General features: G+C 44.6%; 1 protein-coding gene across 5 annotated transcripts in view; it reads left to right on the top strand.

Annotated features, from left to right (window-relative positions):
- Positions 1-16,996, top strand: part of LOC147027110 (BMP/retinoic acid-inducible neural-specific protein 3-like) — a 286,980-nt gene that overhangs the window by 242,838 nt on the left and 27,146 nt on the right. For all 5 annotated transcript variants that reach the window (XM_085883275.1, XM_085883279.1, XM_085883277.1 and 2 more), the window contains one exon: positions 7,812-8,034. In XM_085883275.1, the coding sequence (XP_085739401.1) occupies positions 7,812-8,034 (223 nt within the window). The remainder of the gene's footprint in view (positions 1-7,811; positions 8,035-16,996) is intronic.

Raw genomic sequence — 16,996 nt, 5'->3', positions numbered from 1 at the left:
AATTATTGCATCTAATTTGTATCATTGTTTTATTTTCATCAAGGCCAGTTTATTGTGTGCATTCAGAATTGATTTTTTTTTCTTCAAATGAGTCAACAAAGACATGAAGTTACTTAAACAGTGACCTACTTATGGTGAGGCAGTTGCTCTGAAACAATTTGCCTTCTCTTCTTGGAAGGCAAATCCGACCAAAGGCAATCTCGGTTATTTCCAAAAAGTTCACAACAAGTGTGCGTCCACCCTCAAGAGAGGCAGAAAACAACATCTGTCCAACCCCAAGAATGAACTTTCAAACTTGTCTCTCGCCTCTAACATGTGGTAGCACCTTGTTGTGCTCTCTGGTGTATGCTCCCATTCCATCCCTTCCCTCTCTTCCAATGATGCCACAGCTGATTGCCTGTGAGAAGACCGAATGTCTCAATTCTGTGTTTGCTTCCAAATATTGTGTCCACAACCCCTTGGTTTTGTTTCCCATCTTTCCCTGCTATACCAACCTGATCTTGGACTCTGTGTCTTTTGCACCTGAGAAGGTGGAGATGGTTCTTTAAACCCTCGACTCTCACTATGCTACTGGACTGGATGGCATCAGCTCACATGTCCTAAAAACCGTCTCTGTTGGTCTTGCACATCTTCTCGATACCCATTTCACCTTTTGTTTGCTCTAGGTCATCTTCCATCTGCTCGGAAGTCCACAAACATCACTGTGCTACTTTAAAAAGGTACAAAACCTGATTCCCTCAACTACAGACCTATCAGCTCACTTCCAATCATCAGCAAGATCATCGCAATTGAAATAAAAACCTTGGCTTTTCTCCAACAACCTCATCTCAGATAAGCCCATAGACTCAGCATGTCCAAGGTGGAGTGACCCTGGGCGATGGGCATGTCCAAGGTGGTGGTGCGGTATTAATTAGATCGGGATTAAGGATAATTTCCCCAAGTATGTGATTGCCCCCTGTGTCCTATTCCTATGTTTTTGCATCTATAAGCCACCATGATGGAGTTGCATTTTTATAACAATCACCATAATAACAAGCAAGCCAGGCGTACGGAGCAGGCGGAGGCACCACTTTCCCGGGTTTCGTGTGAGAAAGCCATGCCCCAGAGGTTGATGGTTGTTCGGTGTGATGTTAAGGAGAGATCAGGCGCTAACGCATGAGTTGGGAGTAAGGGACGCACGCGGTCGAGAGAGGAACGTGGCTGGAACAGAGGATCTCGCTTTGCTCTCCTCTCAGCATGATGAAATGGCTTTCCTTCGACACATGAAGAAGATGGCGCGATTCTCGTGTCCGTGCTGAGGCGAATTGGCTCATGTGGTGGAGCAAGACGCTGACCATTGGCTCTTGGTTTGGTTGTCAGAGACCGACCTCAAAGCCCCTTGTACGGCACCGAGGGAAGGTGGTGCCATTCTGCAAAGCCGTGGCATCAGTGAGGACGATCAATGCAAGAAGCTGCAAGGCGGTCTCTGAGCCCTAGTGTTGAATACCACTCACAAATTGCCTGAGAGAGCGGCTTGTCGTCATTTATGGGCGCGTCTGCCCATGCAAGACTAAGCTCCTCAATTCCAAGTTCCATAAGGACCATGTCTGGACCAAGCTGAGTGCCAGAATAAAGGGAGGATTTGCTTTTCTTTTGTTTCCCCTTGTATGTATTTTAGTCCGTGTGTCGAGACGCCACGACTTTAGGTTTAATTTACCTCACGTATTATTACATTCTGAATTATTGTCCCTTGTAAATATTTCTATTGACATTAAATCCCCGCATTTATTTTAAGTTGCTGTGTCCGTAAATTTGTTGTGGGGTTCAGGTATAAACCCTCTTGTGCTGTGCTTCCATGTCCCTCCGTCACTCCACCAGTGCCGTGCACTGGCCCTCCTGCTCGCGTTATAACCTCAGAGCATCAACATATCCGCCTCCTCAGGAAGACTGCTCGGCTCATCAGGCTGGCTGTTGTTAACCGCCGTCCACAACAATTTGTTCGGGATAAACCTTAACCACCAGACCCACCACATTTGTTGATCAGTAGTGGGATATGAACCCCCCCCCCCCACCAACTCCCTTGGGAGTGCAGGATTTGTGACAGTTGTTGTCAAGGAGTGGGATATGAATCCCCCCTGACTCCCTCAGGAGTGCAGCATTCAAACTCTGAACATTTCACAGGGCATATTAAATTGTTGATCATAATAATTGGTGTCGGGAGAAAAGAACGCTTGGAAATTTTAGTTGATTGTTTTTTTTTTCTGAGAAGATTAAACGCGTGCGGAAAATGGCACTCGATCACAAAATGGCGGTTCGGAGAGAAGGTAGTAGGAATGAAGGAAGCGAGTCATGTGTAGAGCTGGTTGATAAGCATAGGGTAAAAGTTTCCCCCCGTCCCGAGCAGGGACCCCCACCGCCAAACTCCCTCCTGGAGGACATAGCGATTCCACTGGGATCAACAAACAATAGTAGCAGATCGGCCTCACTAAAGACACTGAATACGAAGCCGTTTATGGAAGGAATGAAACAAGTGATGGATGGTATGAATGCGCATACACAAAAAATGAGAGTTTTTACCCACAGGACAAAACCAAAAGAGGAATGATATGCAAAAAAATTAGATGGGAATAAACAACCGATGAGGGATGATACGAAAGCAATACGCAATGTGTTCAGGGCCGATGTACAAGCAATGCACAGCTTGGTATAGGCTGAGGAAAATGCCGGGCTGGTAGAGGTAAAGGCTCAGTCGAAGGCAAGCAGCACACGGATAACCGCTGCACGTACTGACCCATACGAAAAGAGCGTGTCGTTATGCGAGGGAGTCAGGGAGGAAATGAAGGAACAAGGGAAAGAATTGAAGGGACAAATTAATGGAATGGAGAATGAGATGAAGGGAATGAGTGAACAAGTGAACGAAATTATGAAGTGAGTGACCCAGGAACATGGGGGGCATGAATTGATGGAATAGGGGAAAGGATTGAATGAATGGAAAGTGAAATTGATGAACAAAGGAATGAAATGCAGGAGACAAAATTGGAGACTAAATTTGAGCTAAAACACAAATAAATGGCATTGAAAACGGAGGGGGATAAAAACCCAGGCTGTTGGAATGGGAGAAAGTTGAAAAAAGAAATTGGGTTAACAAAGCAAAGAGTTGATGAAGTAAATAAGGGCCTGGATGGCAATCGCGCCTATGTGGACGCTCTGTTGCAATGGCGGGAGGAGGAATTGGAATTTTGTAAATGTCTGGGTGGCAGTTGAGTGCAACAGAACAAGAGCGGGTGTTGGTTGATAAAGGCTTGTGGGAGCCACAATTGACTGGGGAAATGATTGATGAGACGTTACAGGAGCGGCTGAATACTTGGGACAATGTCATGAAGGGAGGGTAGATAGAACCCAAAGTTTCTGTTGGCCTCAATGTTGACGTGGATGGTCCTGTTGAGACCATGCTCAGGCTGACCGACTCGTATGACATTGGATTGGACTTGCAGCACTTTCACAATGAGGATGTTGCTGAACACGGTCGAGAAGATTTGGCGGAGGCAATGTTTAAACCATTTCCAGGACGTGTAGTGTAGGAAAGCGACAGTGGTGTTTTTAAAATGAATTTGCAGGGCCAATCTCAGAGTTCGAATTGCGATGATCGTTGTGAAGGCCAATTACTAACTGTTTACGAATCTTGTGGAAGTGATACCAAGGCAGAGGGTTGTGATGAGTTTAGTTCTTCTCCCTGTTGTAATGGAGATGGTACAGCTGTAGTTGAGAGTGGATATACAGAAACATTTTTTGATGATTGTATGTTAGGGAGCGACACATTGGATACTGTGAAGGAAGATGACATTTCATTTGCGAAGGTGCTAGATGAGGAAAGTGATCTTCCTGAAGCACTGCTTCCGAAACTTGGCACTCACAGGAAGGCAAGTCCTGAAGTTTGTTTTGTCGAGCCAGGATTGGAGCAATCCTGGGGGGAGGGGAATATGTTGAGGAGGAGAGTTGCAGCAGCTGTAACTTTGCATTCGTTGAGCAAGAGACTCATCTTAAAACGAACCAAAGTGAGTTAAGTGCAAGCTTTGAGTTGAAAATGCCCTCACTTGATGTGAATGTTAAGGATTCTGGTGATCAAGGTGATGCTCGTAATTATTCATTGTATGAACAGCATGACGAAGGTGAATTGTGAAATGCTGGACTTGTTGGCAATGAGACCTGTGCTGAGCTTTGTAAGGAATCTCTGCTGATAGAGAGCTTACGCCAGGAGAACAGGGCGTTGCATACTTAACTGCAGTCCTTCGGGAGCGAAACACAGGAAGTGATGGAAAGTCTTCGGGAGAGAGTGCGTGGGCTCGAAGCTGAGTTGGATAGTGATCACAGCTGCCGGCAGCATATGCAGGCTAATGCCATAGCCCTGCAGGCTCAATTGCATAGGCTGCACCAACACCAAGCCAAACAAGTACACCAAGGGCTCATTGGAGCCGAAAAGAAAGTGGGAGAAAGTAAACGGAAGTATAGGAAGATTAAACAGAAACATTAAGAGTTGCACAAGACCAAAACACATCTCAACTCACTCCAACTCTCATCGCAGGCTGCTGAGCAAAAGAGCTTAACATAGTGTAGTAGATAGTAGAAAAATCGTGCAAATTATGATACAAGCATCAAATTTGGCATTTCTGTTCTGCAGGGCTTTGTGATCAAATCTGCCCGATTGGCCATTTGAAAATCCAAATTTTGAACAATATGAAGAAACAAAAAAAACCTTCAAAAATATTTGAAGTCACAGCTCGCTGAAATTCTTGAAGTGCAAGTGAACATCCCAGACAGAGAACCGAGGGGAGATGCAGTCATCATTGATGGCTCAGCACTTATCAATGCCCTTCCTCCACGCACTTCAAAGATATTTGATGACTATGCTAAAGAAGACATCATCCCAAAGGTTGAATCCTATGGTGCCAGATACGAGAGGGTGGACGTACTCTTTGATGTGTACAAGAAGTCAAGTCTGAAGTCCGAGGCAAGGTCGAAAAGGGGGCAAGGAATCAGAAGAAGAGTGACAGGAACCAGTAAGACCCCAAGTAACTGGAGAAGCTTTCTTCGAGATGACAGCAACAAGACTGAGCTGTTTCACTTCCTTGCGGAAGAGATGTGTGCAGCACAGACGACAAGCACAGTCATTGTCACAAAAGGATAAGATGCCATTAGCAACACAAGGAAGTCACTGGATGCTGTGTCTCCATGTTGTCATGAAGAAGCTGACACTTGAATATTTGTACATGCCAGGGATGCAACGACGGATGGTAGCAAGTCCATTATCATTAAGGCTAATGACACGGACGTACTTGTCATAGCAATATCTGTACTGCCATCCTTACAGGAACTAGGTCTTGAGAACATGTGGATTGCCTTTGGCCAAGGAGCCAAGGCGCGATGGATTCCAGTCCATGAGGTAGTTTCTGCAATAGGGCCTGAGAAAGCTAGAGGGATCCCCTACTTCCATGCATTCACTGGATGTGACGTCGTGTCTGCCTTCCACGGTAAAGGGAAGAAAACTGCATGGCAGACTTGGAACAGCTTTGATGATGTTTCCGAAACATTCACCAATCTCAGCCAGCATCCAACATTGATTCGTGATCTTGACTTTTTGAAGTTTTTTTTTTTTTTCAAATTTTTCAAAATTTAGATTTTCAAATGGTCAATCAGGCAGATTTGATTAGAATCCCCTGGAGAACAAATGTGCCAAATTTGCTGCTTGTATCATCATTTGCACAATTCCTCTCTAAAATTGATGTTATCTGCCCCACTAAGGCATTTGATAATATGAGTGAGGAAAGTGAAACCAAAAACTTTATCGTTATGAAATTGTTGCAGGCTGTTCCAAGTCAAAGCATGTTTGAGCAGAACAAAAAACATGACGGCTTCAGACCCCAGCGAGGTTACCCAGGAAACACCTTAAGACCCCACACAGTGAGGTGACTGAGGATCGTGAAGGATATAATTAAATACGGCCGTTAATTATCTTCAAACACGGTGTTTTAATTAACCCAAATTAACCCAAATTTTCATTCTTGCCTTTCCTTTGAGTTTTCTTAGTGTGTATACAAAGTTTCAGGCTGCTCGGTTTTTGGGTGGTCAAAATCTCTGACCTTGATTTCACAGATGATGCAATCGTCTTTGCGGAGACTCTAGATATCCTTTTGGGGGCCCTCGAGGTGCTGAATGAGGAGTCGGAGCCACTGGGATTATGGGTTACCTGGGTCAAAACTAAGATCCAAGCTTTCAATATCATCTTGGATGCCACTATCCTGTCTGTATCTGTTTGTGGTGAGGATGTTGAGTTCATGGAGAGATTCACTCACCTTGGCAGTAATATTCATGTCTCTGCTGGATGTGAGCCAGAGGTCAATAGACGTCTGGGTCGGGCCTGGGGAGTCATGGATTCACTGGATCATGGGGTGTGGCACTGCCGGTGCCTGAGCAGGAGGACGAAAGACTGAGTCTTCAGGTCCTTGGTGCTTCCATTCTTTCTCTGTGCATGTGAGACTTTGACTCTGATCAGGGTTCTGAGACGGAGACTTAATTCCTTTGGTACCAGGTCTCTTCAGATATTCCTTGGCTATCGCTGGTCAGACTTTGTGCCCAACGAGCGGATGCTGAGAGAGACTCAAATGAGATTTGTTACCTGCATAGTCCGTGAGCGTAAGCTGCGGCTGTATAAATATGTGGCTCATTTTTTTGATGCCGATCCTGCTCACCAGATTCTCTCAGCGAGGGAGCCCCGTGAGTGGAGGAGGCCAATGTGCCAACCAAGTACCTCGTGGTTTCAGCAGGTTTATCAGCATCTCAAAGCTATGGGGATGAGCCAAGCAGCTGCCTGGGGGATGGCCAAACGGAGGCCCCTGGAGTACCGACAGAAAGTGGATGCAGCAATGCGCTGCTCTGGTGCATGCTCCCATACCAGACCTGACCTTGGTACTCATGGTTGAGTCTTTGCTGTGAAATGTACTACCCAAAAGAGGAAACTTACAGAAACAGCTGATTTTGTTCTTAAATAATTATCAGAATCACTACAATTTAACACAGGTGGAGGCCAATTATTAACCTAGTATGTGATTTTGAATGTGTCAGGTTACACCTGAGCTAATTTACAATTGCTATTTAAGCTGGGGTGGACACTTATCCAACCAAGAAATTCTAGTTTTTTATTTTTAATTAATTTTCTGAAATCTGTCGAATTTGTTTTTTTATTTTGAAGTTGAGTTACGACGTGTTAATAAAGATGGAAAAAGTCTGATTTAATGCAATTTAATTCCAGTCTAAAAAGCAACAAAAGGTGAAAATTTTGAAAGGGGGTGTACATATTCTATTGGCACTGTATACATTTTCTATAGGCACTGTCTAAATATTATCCAGGCATATTTTGCAACCATTGAGTCGATCTCCCAATCTCTCTACCACCACCCATCCCACTTCCAACTTTTTTTTCTCCACTCCCTAACTTCCCAACAACTTCCTACCTTCTTTTATTTCTCAAGAACCATTCCCTTTCCCTTTTCTTTTCTCATTTTTTCTTTGTCTCACTTCTCCCACAACACGCTTGCAAAGTAATTTGCAGATATAGGCTATGCTTTTTATAAATAGCACTGATTTCAGCACAGAAATATACATCGACTGTTTCATTTTGTTCAAAACTCCATTAGAGTAACTATCGATCTTTATTACGAAAACAGTAATAACTCTTAAACGTTCCCTTTGTAATAGTTTAATCGGCGATAAAATGGCTGCCAGCGAGGGGTTTTATGTACAACTGGCTTCACTCCGTTCCCGTCTCCTGCTCACAGATGAACTGCGGGCATTCACACGAAGCTTGCCCACAGAACATTTCCTGAATGCCTCAAGCATCCACCAGCTGTGGAGAAAAGATGAAAGTCTGCAGATGCGGTTCAGGAAGCTGCAACAGCAGTCAGCCACCTTACTGGAGAAGATGAAGACTTCTGCACGCAAGTTGTTTCGCTCGAGCCATCACTGCCATCACAACCCGACGGTGCAGCTTCCTGGCCCGCGGTAAGCCACAGGCAATTTTGGATGGTACCAGTGAATTGTTCAGGGCACATAAAATAGCCTTGTAAAGAAATGGCCGACTGTCTCTGCAGGGAGTATAAGAAATGGCAAAGCCACAAAGAGCCTTTTTATTGCTTGAATAAGCACAGTGTGCCAAGTTGTTCTCATATGGGACAGTTATCATGACAGTGTCAATTTTGGATCTCCCAAAACTACCACAAAAGAAAGATAACAACAAAGTAAGACACCAACATAAAATCAATACATAATTACAGTAATACTTTTTTGTGCATATCATCGAGGCTTCACTTGTCTAACTTTAAAAAAAGAAAACTTGGTGATTCTCTCCACTTTGATCCCTCTCAGTGTCATTAATTTTGCTTTTATATGGTTTTCATTTGCTCATAAGATATGAAAAACAAGACATGACAGCAACGACTTATTTCCAATCAAAACATTGTTTGTTGGTGCTGCCAAAGAAATTTCTTGGGAAGGGTTATACTTGGTGGTTTGCCATTGCCTACCCAGCACTGTTACCAGACTCGGTAGCATAATGGTTGGAGCATCCACGCCAAGTGTGGAAGGTTGGTGTTTCATACGGTTCATACCCCAGCCGAATCCCACCAAAGACCTTTTTTATTTTTTAAATGGTACGTGCTGCCTCCTTGCTCGTTGCTCAGTATTGAAAAACATAGAGCAAGGAAACACAATGCTGGAAAGACAATGGCAAACTAATCAGTATAGGTCTTATCAAGAAACTGCTTTGGCAGCACTACACTCTGTAAAGAGTCAGGTAGATACTTAACATCACCAGAGGGGAGGGTATTGCATTTGGGTGTTTGTTACTTGCAAAATCGAAGATTTATCAAGCATATTGGTTAGTCCATTTTGTTAATTTGTCTGTCTGTCTTCAATTGGCTACAGGTCACAATTTTAAACCGATCTTCACGAAACTTCCCCACATGGTAGAGTTTGTCATATGTTAGAAGCCAATTGTTTTTGAGGTCAAAAGGTCAACATAGGGCAAAGGTCAACAACTAAGGAGGTTTTTTTGTATATAAAATCCTCAATTTTCACCTCATTGACTTGAAATTTGAAGAGGATTTATATTTCAGGTCAATGAATTCAAGCAGCCAATTATTTTCGAGGTCAACTTCGGCCAAAATGTCAACATAGGCCGAATTTCTAAAATTGTCAATTTTCATCCAATTCACTTGAAATTTGAAGAGGAGTTGCATATTTTAGCATTTAATTCAACCACCAATTATTTTTGAATTCAAATTTGTTTAATGGATTTTGCAAGTATCGTGCTCTGCATGACATCTTGTTTCTTTGTTTGTTTGTGTTTGTTTGTTTGTCTTTCTGTTTGTTTGTCCGCACAGAACTTTCGTGTTTTTCTCCGCAACCGCTTGTCGGATTGAGATGAAATTCTCACCATTGGTGCAACTACTCATGGAGAATGTTTTGATGATAATCATGACGTCATAGGCCACATGGTGTGGCAGCCATATTGGAAAAATGGAAAAAAAAACTTTGGACCTCTGTATCTCTGAAACCGCACCAAGGAAAAAAATTGAAATTTGGCAAATAGCAATTACTCATGGGGAATGAGAGTGATTTTTAATGACATCATTGGTGCCTTCATGATGACATCATAATTGCATATGTAGACCACCACATGCGATCAGTATGAAAATTTTTGAGGGCTATATCAGGATAAAATGGTTCACAGAAATAAAATTGATGAAGTCATCGGTCACTTACTTTGGCAGCCATATTGTTTAAAAAAAACAAAAATTAAACCTTCAAAAATCTTCTTCTCTGAAGTGCCTGAACAAATCGAGGCAAAACTTTGCACATATGACTGACGTTCCACGAGGAACAAAAGGATCACACGTTTGATGTCACAGGTCACATGGTTTGGCAGCCATATTGGATTTACCGAAAACCTATAAATATACACCACTCAAAAGAAGTCCTGGCGATGGTCTGCAATCTCTGATTGCACTTTCTTTTCTATTTTTTGTGTTGTTTATCCCGTCTTTGTGCTTAACACAAAAGAAAAACTATTATATCACCATATTTCGTTTTTAATAATCCGACGTATGTGATGGTTTGCAATGCTGTCATTATCTGTGAGTCATTTTCTCCCTCAGTTAGTAACTCTTGTGTTGTCGGACTTCACACAGCTCTTCTCACGAGAATGTGGGTGTTCCATATTCTATGTTGCAGCCTCAAGCAGGCCATCTTGCCAGCCATTATTGTCTGCTGTGATTTACCATATTGCTTTTCTGCTTGACTCTGTTTCTTCTCACACAATGTTGAACCCAATAGCAAGTCTTGAGACTTTGATGACAACAAAGGTGCATTGCTTACTTTTGTTGGTGGTGGTGGTCATATGGCAGCTTAGCTACCGGGGTAGCTATCATTTCTTGAAGTGCGACTGTGTCGCTGATGCAGTGCCCCTCCACCAGTACACACACTGGAACTAGTACTCATTTCGCTAACCTCGGAAGGATGACAGGCTGAGTCAACCCCCTGGTGTATTAATTCAGCGACCAACGGGGCTTGAACTCAGGACCCTAGGATCCCAAGCCACCACCCTAATCACTGAGCCAACACCAGGCTACTTTTGTTGATACGTATCTGTCGTTGGTTGTTAACTCCATTTACAGGTTTCAGAAGGTTAGCATTCCCTTCCCAGGTCTCAAAGTGTGTGTGTGTGTGTGTGTGTGTGTGTACAGTATATATATATATATATATATATATATATATATATATATATATATATATATATATATATATATATACATACTCATACATATATTTATATATGTAGTGGCGTGCGCCTGTAATCCGGCTACTCGGAGGCTTGGGTTGGAGGACCGCTTGAGGACGGGAATTTCTGTGCTGGGCCACGCTATGAGAGGGTGTAGGGCAGCCCGGAATCATGGCGAAACCCAATCCTTATCCCTGTGTCATAAGAGGCGACCAGGGTTGCGTCAGGAAGGGCATCCGGCGTAAAACCTATGTCAAATCAGTATGCGGCTCATAACGGATGATCCGCTGTCGCGACCCCTAAAGGGAGCAGCCAAAAGACGAACAGCATATATAGTGTTGCGGTTGTGGAAATTCGCAAACCACCATTCAGGTCCCGTAGGTGAGATATCTCTGTAAGTACATGTGTAGTTAGCCCAAACCCGTTGTTTAGAGGGAATAAATGTGATTCATTCAGGCTGCGACCCTTTGAGATCGCCGTTTTTCTGTTCTATCTTTATTTTGAACCAACCACGTCTCAACCGCCATCACACAACACCACCAACCACAACGCCGCTTCACAACAACAACAACGCCAACAGCCACGATCTTTACCTTCACAACTCGCTCCCGCAAACATCGCATCACCGCCATTCCAAACGGCACCATGGCCATAAACCACCACCATAAACCCTCCACCACCTTCACCTCTCTCCTTTTGCGGCCATTCCCGCACCACCTGTGAGCACCGAGCGTCGGACTGTCCTGAGCTCGTACAAGGTACGCGCCGATCCGCGAGTGCAAAATGCGGCCTTTCCGAGGAGAATTCGGATCAGGAATGCTACACGCCCACTTCTGATCCGTCCAATCAGCAAGCGCGGGGCGGTTTGGCCCCGCCTCCAGGCGCGTCTGTGTGGAATCGAGATATGCAAATTCTCGGATCAGGGGAGACTCACGCCCCTTTTCCTCCGTCCAATGGGCGAGCGTGGCTCCACCCCCGAGCTCGTTCTGATCCAGAAATTTGCATATGGGTTCTCCTGCCGGCCTATAAAGCGCCGAGCGTGGGGCGAATCTGGGCAGAGTCGGTTTGGGCAGAGCCGGCCTTGGAAGAGCCGGCCTTGGAAGAGCCGGCCTTGGAAGAGCCGGCCTTGGAAGAGCCGGCCTTGGAAGAGCGGAGAGTGTTTTGGGCAGTCATTTTGGAGCGCCGAGTGGAGTCAGGAGGAGATGGCGTCCCGGTGGTTTTCGGCAGTCGGCTGAGGAGAATTGGGGGAAGAGACCGAGGAGTTCGGGTCCGAGGCAAGGAAGACGGCAGTCGGCGACGAGGTCGCGGTGGAATAGCTCGTCACGGGACCCAAGCAAGCCAGCTATACTCTTTCCCCAGAGCATCAACAATTCCCCCCCCCTTTTTCCCCCGCGCTGAGATAGTGCGAAAAGGGGGCCCCATTCCCATCCCACTCCAAGCAGTGCCAACGAAACCCGCGAAGGAGCACGAAGTCGTGGCACCGCCGCGTCGCCACATTTGCGGCTCATCACAAAGACACGGGTAGGACCCACCCGGTCTCGCGGACCTGACCGCTCTTTCAGGTCCCGCACAAATATTGTCCCACAGGCCCCGACTGCCCCCTTGTCTTTGAGGGTGGCCTTTTATTTTGTTTCTGTGTAAACGTGTGTGTGGCGCCAGTCTGGTGAAGTAAAACTGTTAAGTGTTGCCGTGTGTCGGTCTTAATCTCGGTAGTGTCTCGGCGTCATTGTTTCTTTTGTTACATCTGCTTTTTGTGCATAATTGTTTTAATTGTATATGTGAGCTCTCCGTGTGTCGCGGAATAAATGTGCATCATGTTGAACTGTTTTCCCATTTCGCTTCGTCTTTTCTTTAATTGAATCTCCATCTTGCTTCACGTAAAGGGTTGGTAGTGGGCTTTATACGCCCGATAATTAATCGGAACCGTCGAGGCCGACGAAAACACCGCTCGGTTATCCCGATAGTACGGAACTGGTCGCTTAAGCGGCCCGTGTCCGGGGTCAACCTGCGGCGAGGTGCGATTGCCCGGTCTACCCTCCGCGTGGGTACTTAGGTAGGTTGAGTTTGGCGAACAACCCTATCCCACGCGGGGGGGCCGATTGGCACGATCGTGGTGAGGCCGAAAGGCCCACCCATGACTAGCTCCCGGCGTTAGTCCGAGAGGGTCACGACAGAATTGTCCGTCCGGTGGGCGACGTGCCGCGATTCGAGTTACATGGCCATTCACACGCCGGCGGGCGCGAATTCGCAACAATATATATATATGTATATATATATGTATATATATATATATATATATATATATATATATATATATATATATATATATATATATATATATATATATATATATATATATCCATCGGGACCATACTCTGTGCATACTGTAGTACTCTAAAGAAATAAAATAAAAGACCATACTCTAATATATGTGTATATATATATATATATATATATATATATATATATATATATATATATATATATATATATATATATATATATATATATTGTTGGGGGTCGGGTTAGGAGACCACGAGGTCACTAGGTGGGGGAAGCTATGTCGATTCCCACCGGACTCCCCAGAATTGTTGGCCGTCGCACACGGATAATTTTGTGACGCGGTGGGTCACTTAACCGACCGTGGATGCCAATAACTCGACCGCATGACCTAGGGTCCTCCCGTCTATGGGTTCATCAGGTTACTTAATTAATCACGTGGTTTAATTACCAGGGAACCACGCGCCTCGGTACGCCTTGTCTAAACCGGATCACTTTACCAGATCGGATATAGCCGAGCGACACTGACAGCACGTACCGGCTAAAAGGAACGGATCGTTGGGAATAAAGTCATGGCTAAGCTAGGATTCGGACCATGCTGGATCAATGAAAAAAACCACAAAGACGAGCTGGGAACATTTCCAATGATAATTATCTATTTTCAAGCATGGGAGGAAAGATATGTGGCACAGTGAAGATTTCTTGTGGTGTGTTGTGCGGAGATATAAAGCAGTGTGTGGTGCAACAATAAACAGGTAAGGCAACTTACAAAAGGGGACACAGAGCAGACTTAACGCGGAAATAATAACATTAACAATGATAACAATTTTCTGCATTCTAAGTTAAGCTGACAAGCGCCAGCACACACACACACGCTCACACACAGACAGAACCCGATGAAGAGTTAGTTTTGCAACCGGGGGTGGGGGGGGGGGGTTGAGGCTGCGATCTCGGTGCCTGTGCGCCCGATAGTCCGACATGCCACCAATACGTTTCGGGGTGGGGGGGGGATGCTCAGGATCCATGTTCGGTACCCGACAGTGGGCGCATTGCTTCTGGCTCAAGCCGCACGTGTGGAGATTGTGCTCGTGAAGGAGGACCTTTACTGGAGAAGGGGTGGAGTCCAGAGGGCAGGGGTGGAGCAGTGGATGGGATCAGGTAGGTGGGTGGTGTGGGCGGAGATGAGGAGGCAGAGTCGAGGAGCAGGAGGCGGGTCGTGGCAGTGTCGACATGGGCGGATACGAGAAGGCGGAGTCGAGGAACAAGAAACACAGACCAACTGGGCAAGAGGGACTGCCACGACCTTTACAGGGCCCGCAGCTCGGGGGGAGGGGCCTTGCCGAATCCAAACATCATCACCCGAATCGGGCACTCCAATTGGTCTCGACCCCTCACATGGCTCTCCAGCTTGGGCCGGAAACCGCCTCACTTCGTTTCTGGCAAAGCCATCCCAAACAGTGGGAATATTGCGCTCCGACCCCACGAGATGACATGAATCGCCCACACCGAAATTGGCACGCGAATCATCCTGCAAAAACCCTCGGGTGACCTGTCCAGAGTCTCGCATGCCCACTCAGGCATTCGACCAGCGACGATCAACGCGCTCATTCTGCGCGCGCCAACGTGGCCCGCACTGTACATTCCCTGGCTCGATCGCAGCCTCGCTGGCCGCAGAGACGAGAAGACATTCACCATCCATGGAGTATCCATCGCTGCCAGTGAGGACTGGAGGTACATCGCCATGGATAAATCCATGCACGTTTGAGGAGCGGCAGACTTGTCTGCTTTCAAGCACATTCCATACATTGCGCACGGTTCCGCCATTACGCACGTGGCCATCGCTTGCGTTCACACGACTCCGCTGGCGTGTGCACGTGGCGACTACCAATATGTGTCGGGTATTGAGGTTAAAAAAGAACAATCCGCTTCTACCCACACACTCGTATCCTGCCCAACATGGCGTGGAGTCGGCTTTATTTGCCTCGTGTTTCGTGCAGTGTGGGCGTCATGCTGGCCGTGTTTCCCGTGCCATGAAAAACACCTTAGTGCAGCCTCTGAAGAGGTATTTATTTACATGCCATTCTAAAGCAATTGGCAATTCTCCCCATACCATCGGAAGCTCGAGCCGACAGTCCAGCACCAACAAGCACACCACATGACTCACTGCAGTTTCCCCACCGCGGCGCTGCACATGCTGCAGTTTCGCCACCGCGGTGCTGCACGCACTGGCCTCCAAGGAGTACATGGCTCATTTACCTCAGGGATAATCAGAAAAGAAGAAGAGTGGGGATGAATGAAGAAGAAAATGAGTAAAGCAACCCAAGCTATTAGAAAATCGCAATGCACTCCCTTGTTGCCCTGCAAAACAAAATGAAGGGGGCTATCTACACGAACAATAATGGAATAACTTGGGATACCTATCTGTTGCATGATTGCTGCTCCGAGAACCGCAACAATATTATGCCTGGTGTTGGCATAATGGTTAAAGTGGTGGGCTTGAGATCCCAGGATCTTCAGTTCAAATCCCACTTGGCTGTTGAGTTAATACCATGTGGGGTTGACTCCACCTGACATCCTTCCGAGGTCGGCAAAATGAGTACCAGCATGCTGGTATCCTGTGTCGGAGTGGCGACCTGTCCAGGATTGTGCCCAATAGCCAAGGAGACTGCTAAAGCAGCACCAACGCTTTGCACAGAGTATGGTCCCGATGGATGGATGGATGCATGTATATATATATATATATATATATATATATATATATATATATATATATATATATATATATATATATATATATATATATATATATATATATATATATATATGTGTGTGTAGGGTGAATATACTGGTTCTGGCTCACTTTTCCCCATGTAAATGAATGGGGGATTTTCAGCGATTCATATTTTTTTTCCCTAAAAATAAACCCCCTTTTTATCCCAAGGTATATTTATTTGTCTCCCCTTTTAACCTGGGGACACTTTTTTTTTCAAATAATCCATGCAATAAGATAAAGATTTGTTCAAGTACTAAAGTGGTAATGTGATTTGTTAAAGGTGCTTCAAAAGAAATATCTAAAACGTCTAAGCCTCAGGACACTCTTTATCAAATAACCGATGCATATTGTTTAGCTCACTCATTGAACCTATAAAGATTTGTTCATTCTCAAATTCCTTCAATAGTTTAATTTTCTTTGCACAATAATCCCCATCTAAAATATTGAAAAACAAAACATTTGAATCTTTATATTTTTTAAAATACCCCTTTTGTGCCATTACGAAATGATAAACTTCTCTTAATGCTCTTGTTTGACCACCTCCTGAGCCACATATCATTTTGAGATTATAGTAAATTGTTTTTTCATTGTTCAATTGATAACCATCAAAGTTTTCAGTCCATTCAAGGATATTCATTTTTTTCTTTACATCCTCTAACTTACTACTTTTTAAATTGATTCGCTTATTTGTTTAATTTACCTTTGTTTTAGTTATTTTTTCAATAAGACTTATTTGATATTTTTCACATTCATTATGTTTTCCATTTATATACCAAGACTGAGACTTTCTCCACTCTTTAGTTTGATTAATACTTGGTTTGACCATTTATATATTGCAAAAAAAACGCGGCGGTAGCCCTTAAAAAACCCTAACCCATCTTCCCATCGTTAAAACACAATCTATTCTATTCACTCTATCATACAATATCCATATGGAACACAATCTATTCCATTATCTAAAATAAATCTCTTATCATCAAAGGCTCCTAATGCCTTTTTATTTACTTCTTCACTATATATGTTCTGTTTATAACTTCTTATTGTATTCATTTTCCTATATTCTTCTTTCTTATTCATCAAACAATTATAATAGTTTCTAAAAGTTATGATTTCTTTATTACATAATTCTTTAT

This window comes from Eptatretus burgeri, chromosome 5, assembly GCF_056783735.1.
Source record: "Eptatretus burgeri isolate ZD-2024b chromosome 5, Ebu_testis_v1, whole genome shotgun sequence".
Lineage (NCBI taxonomy): Eukaryota > Metazoa > Chordata > Myxini > Myxiniformes > Myxinidae > Eptatretus > Eptatretus burgeri.
Note: the sequence above shows the minus strand (reverse complement) of the source record. Positions and strands in the feature narration are given on the sequence as shown.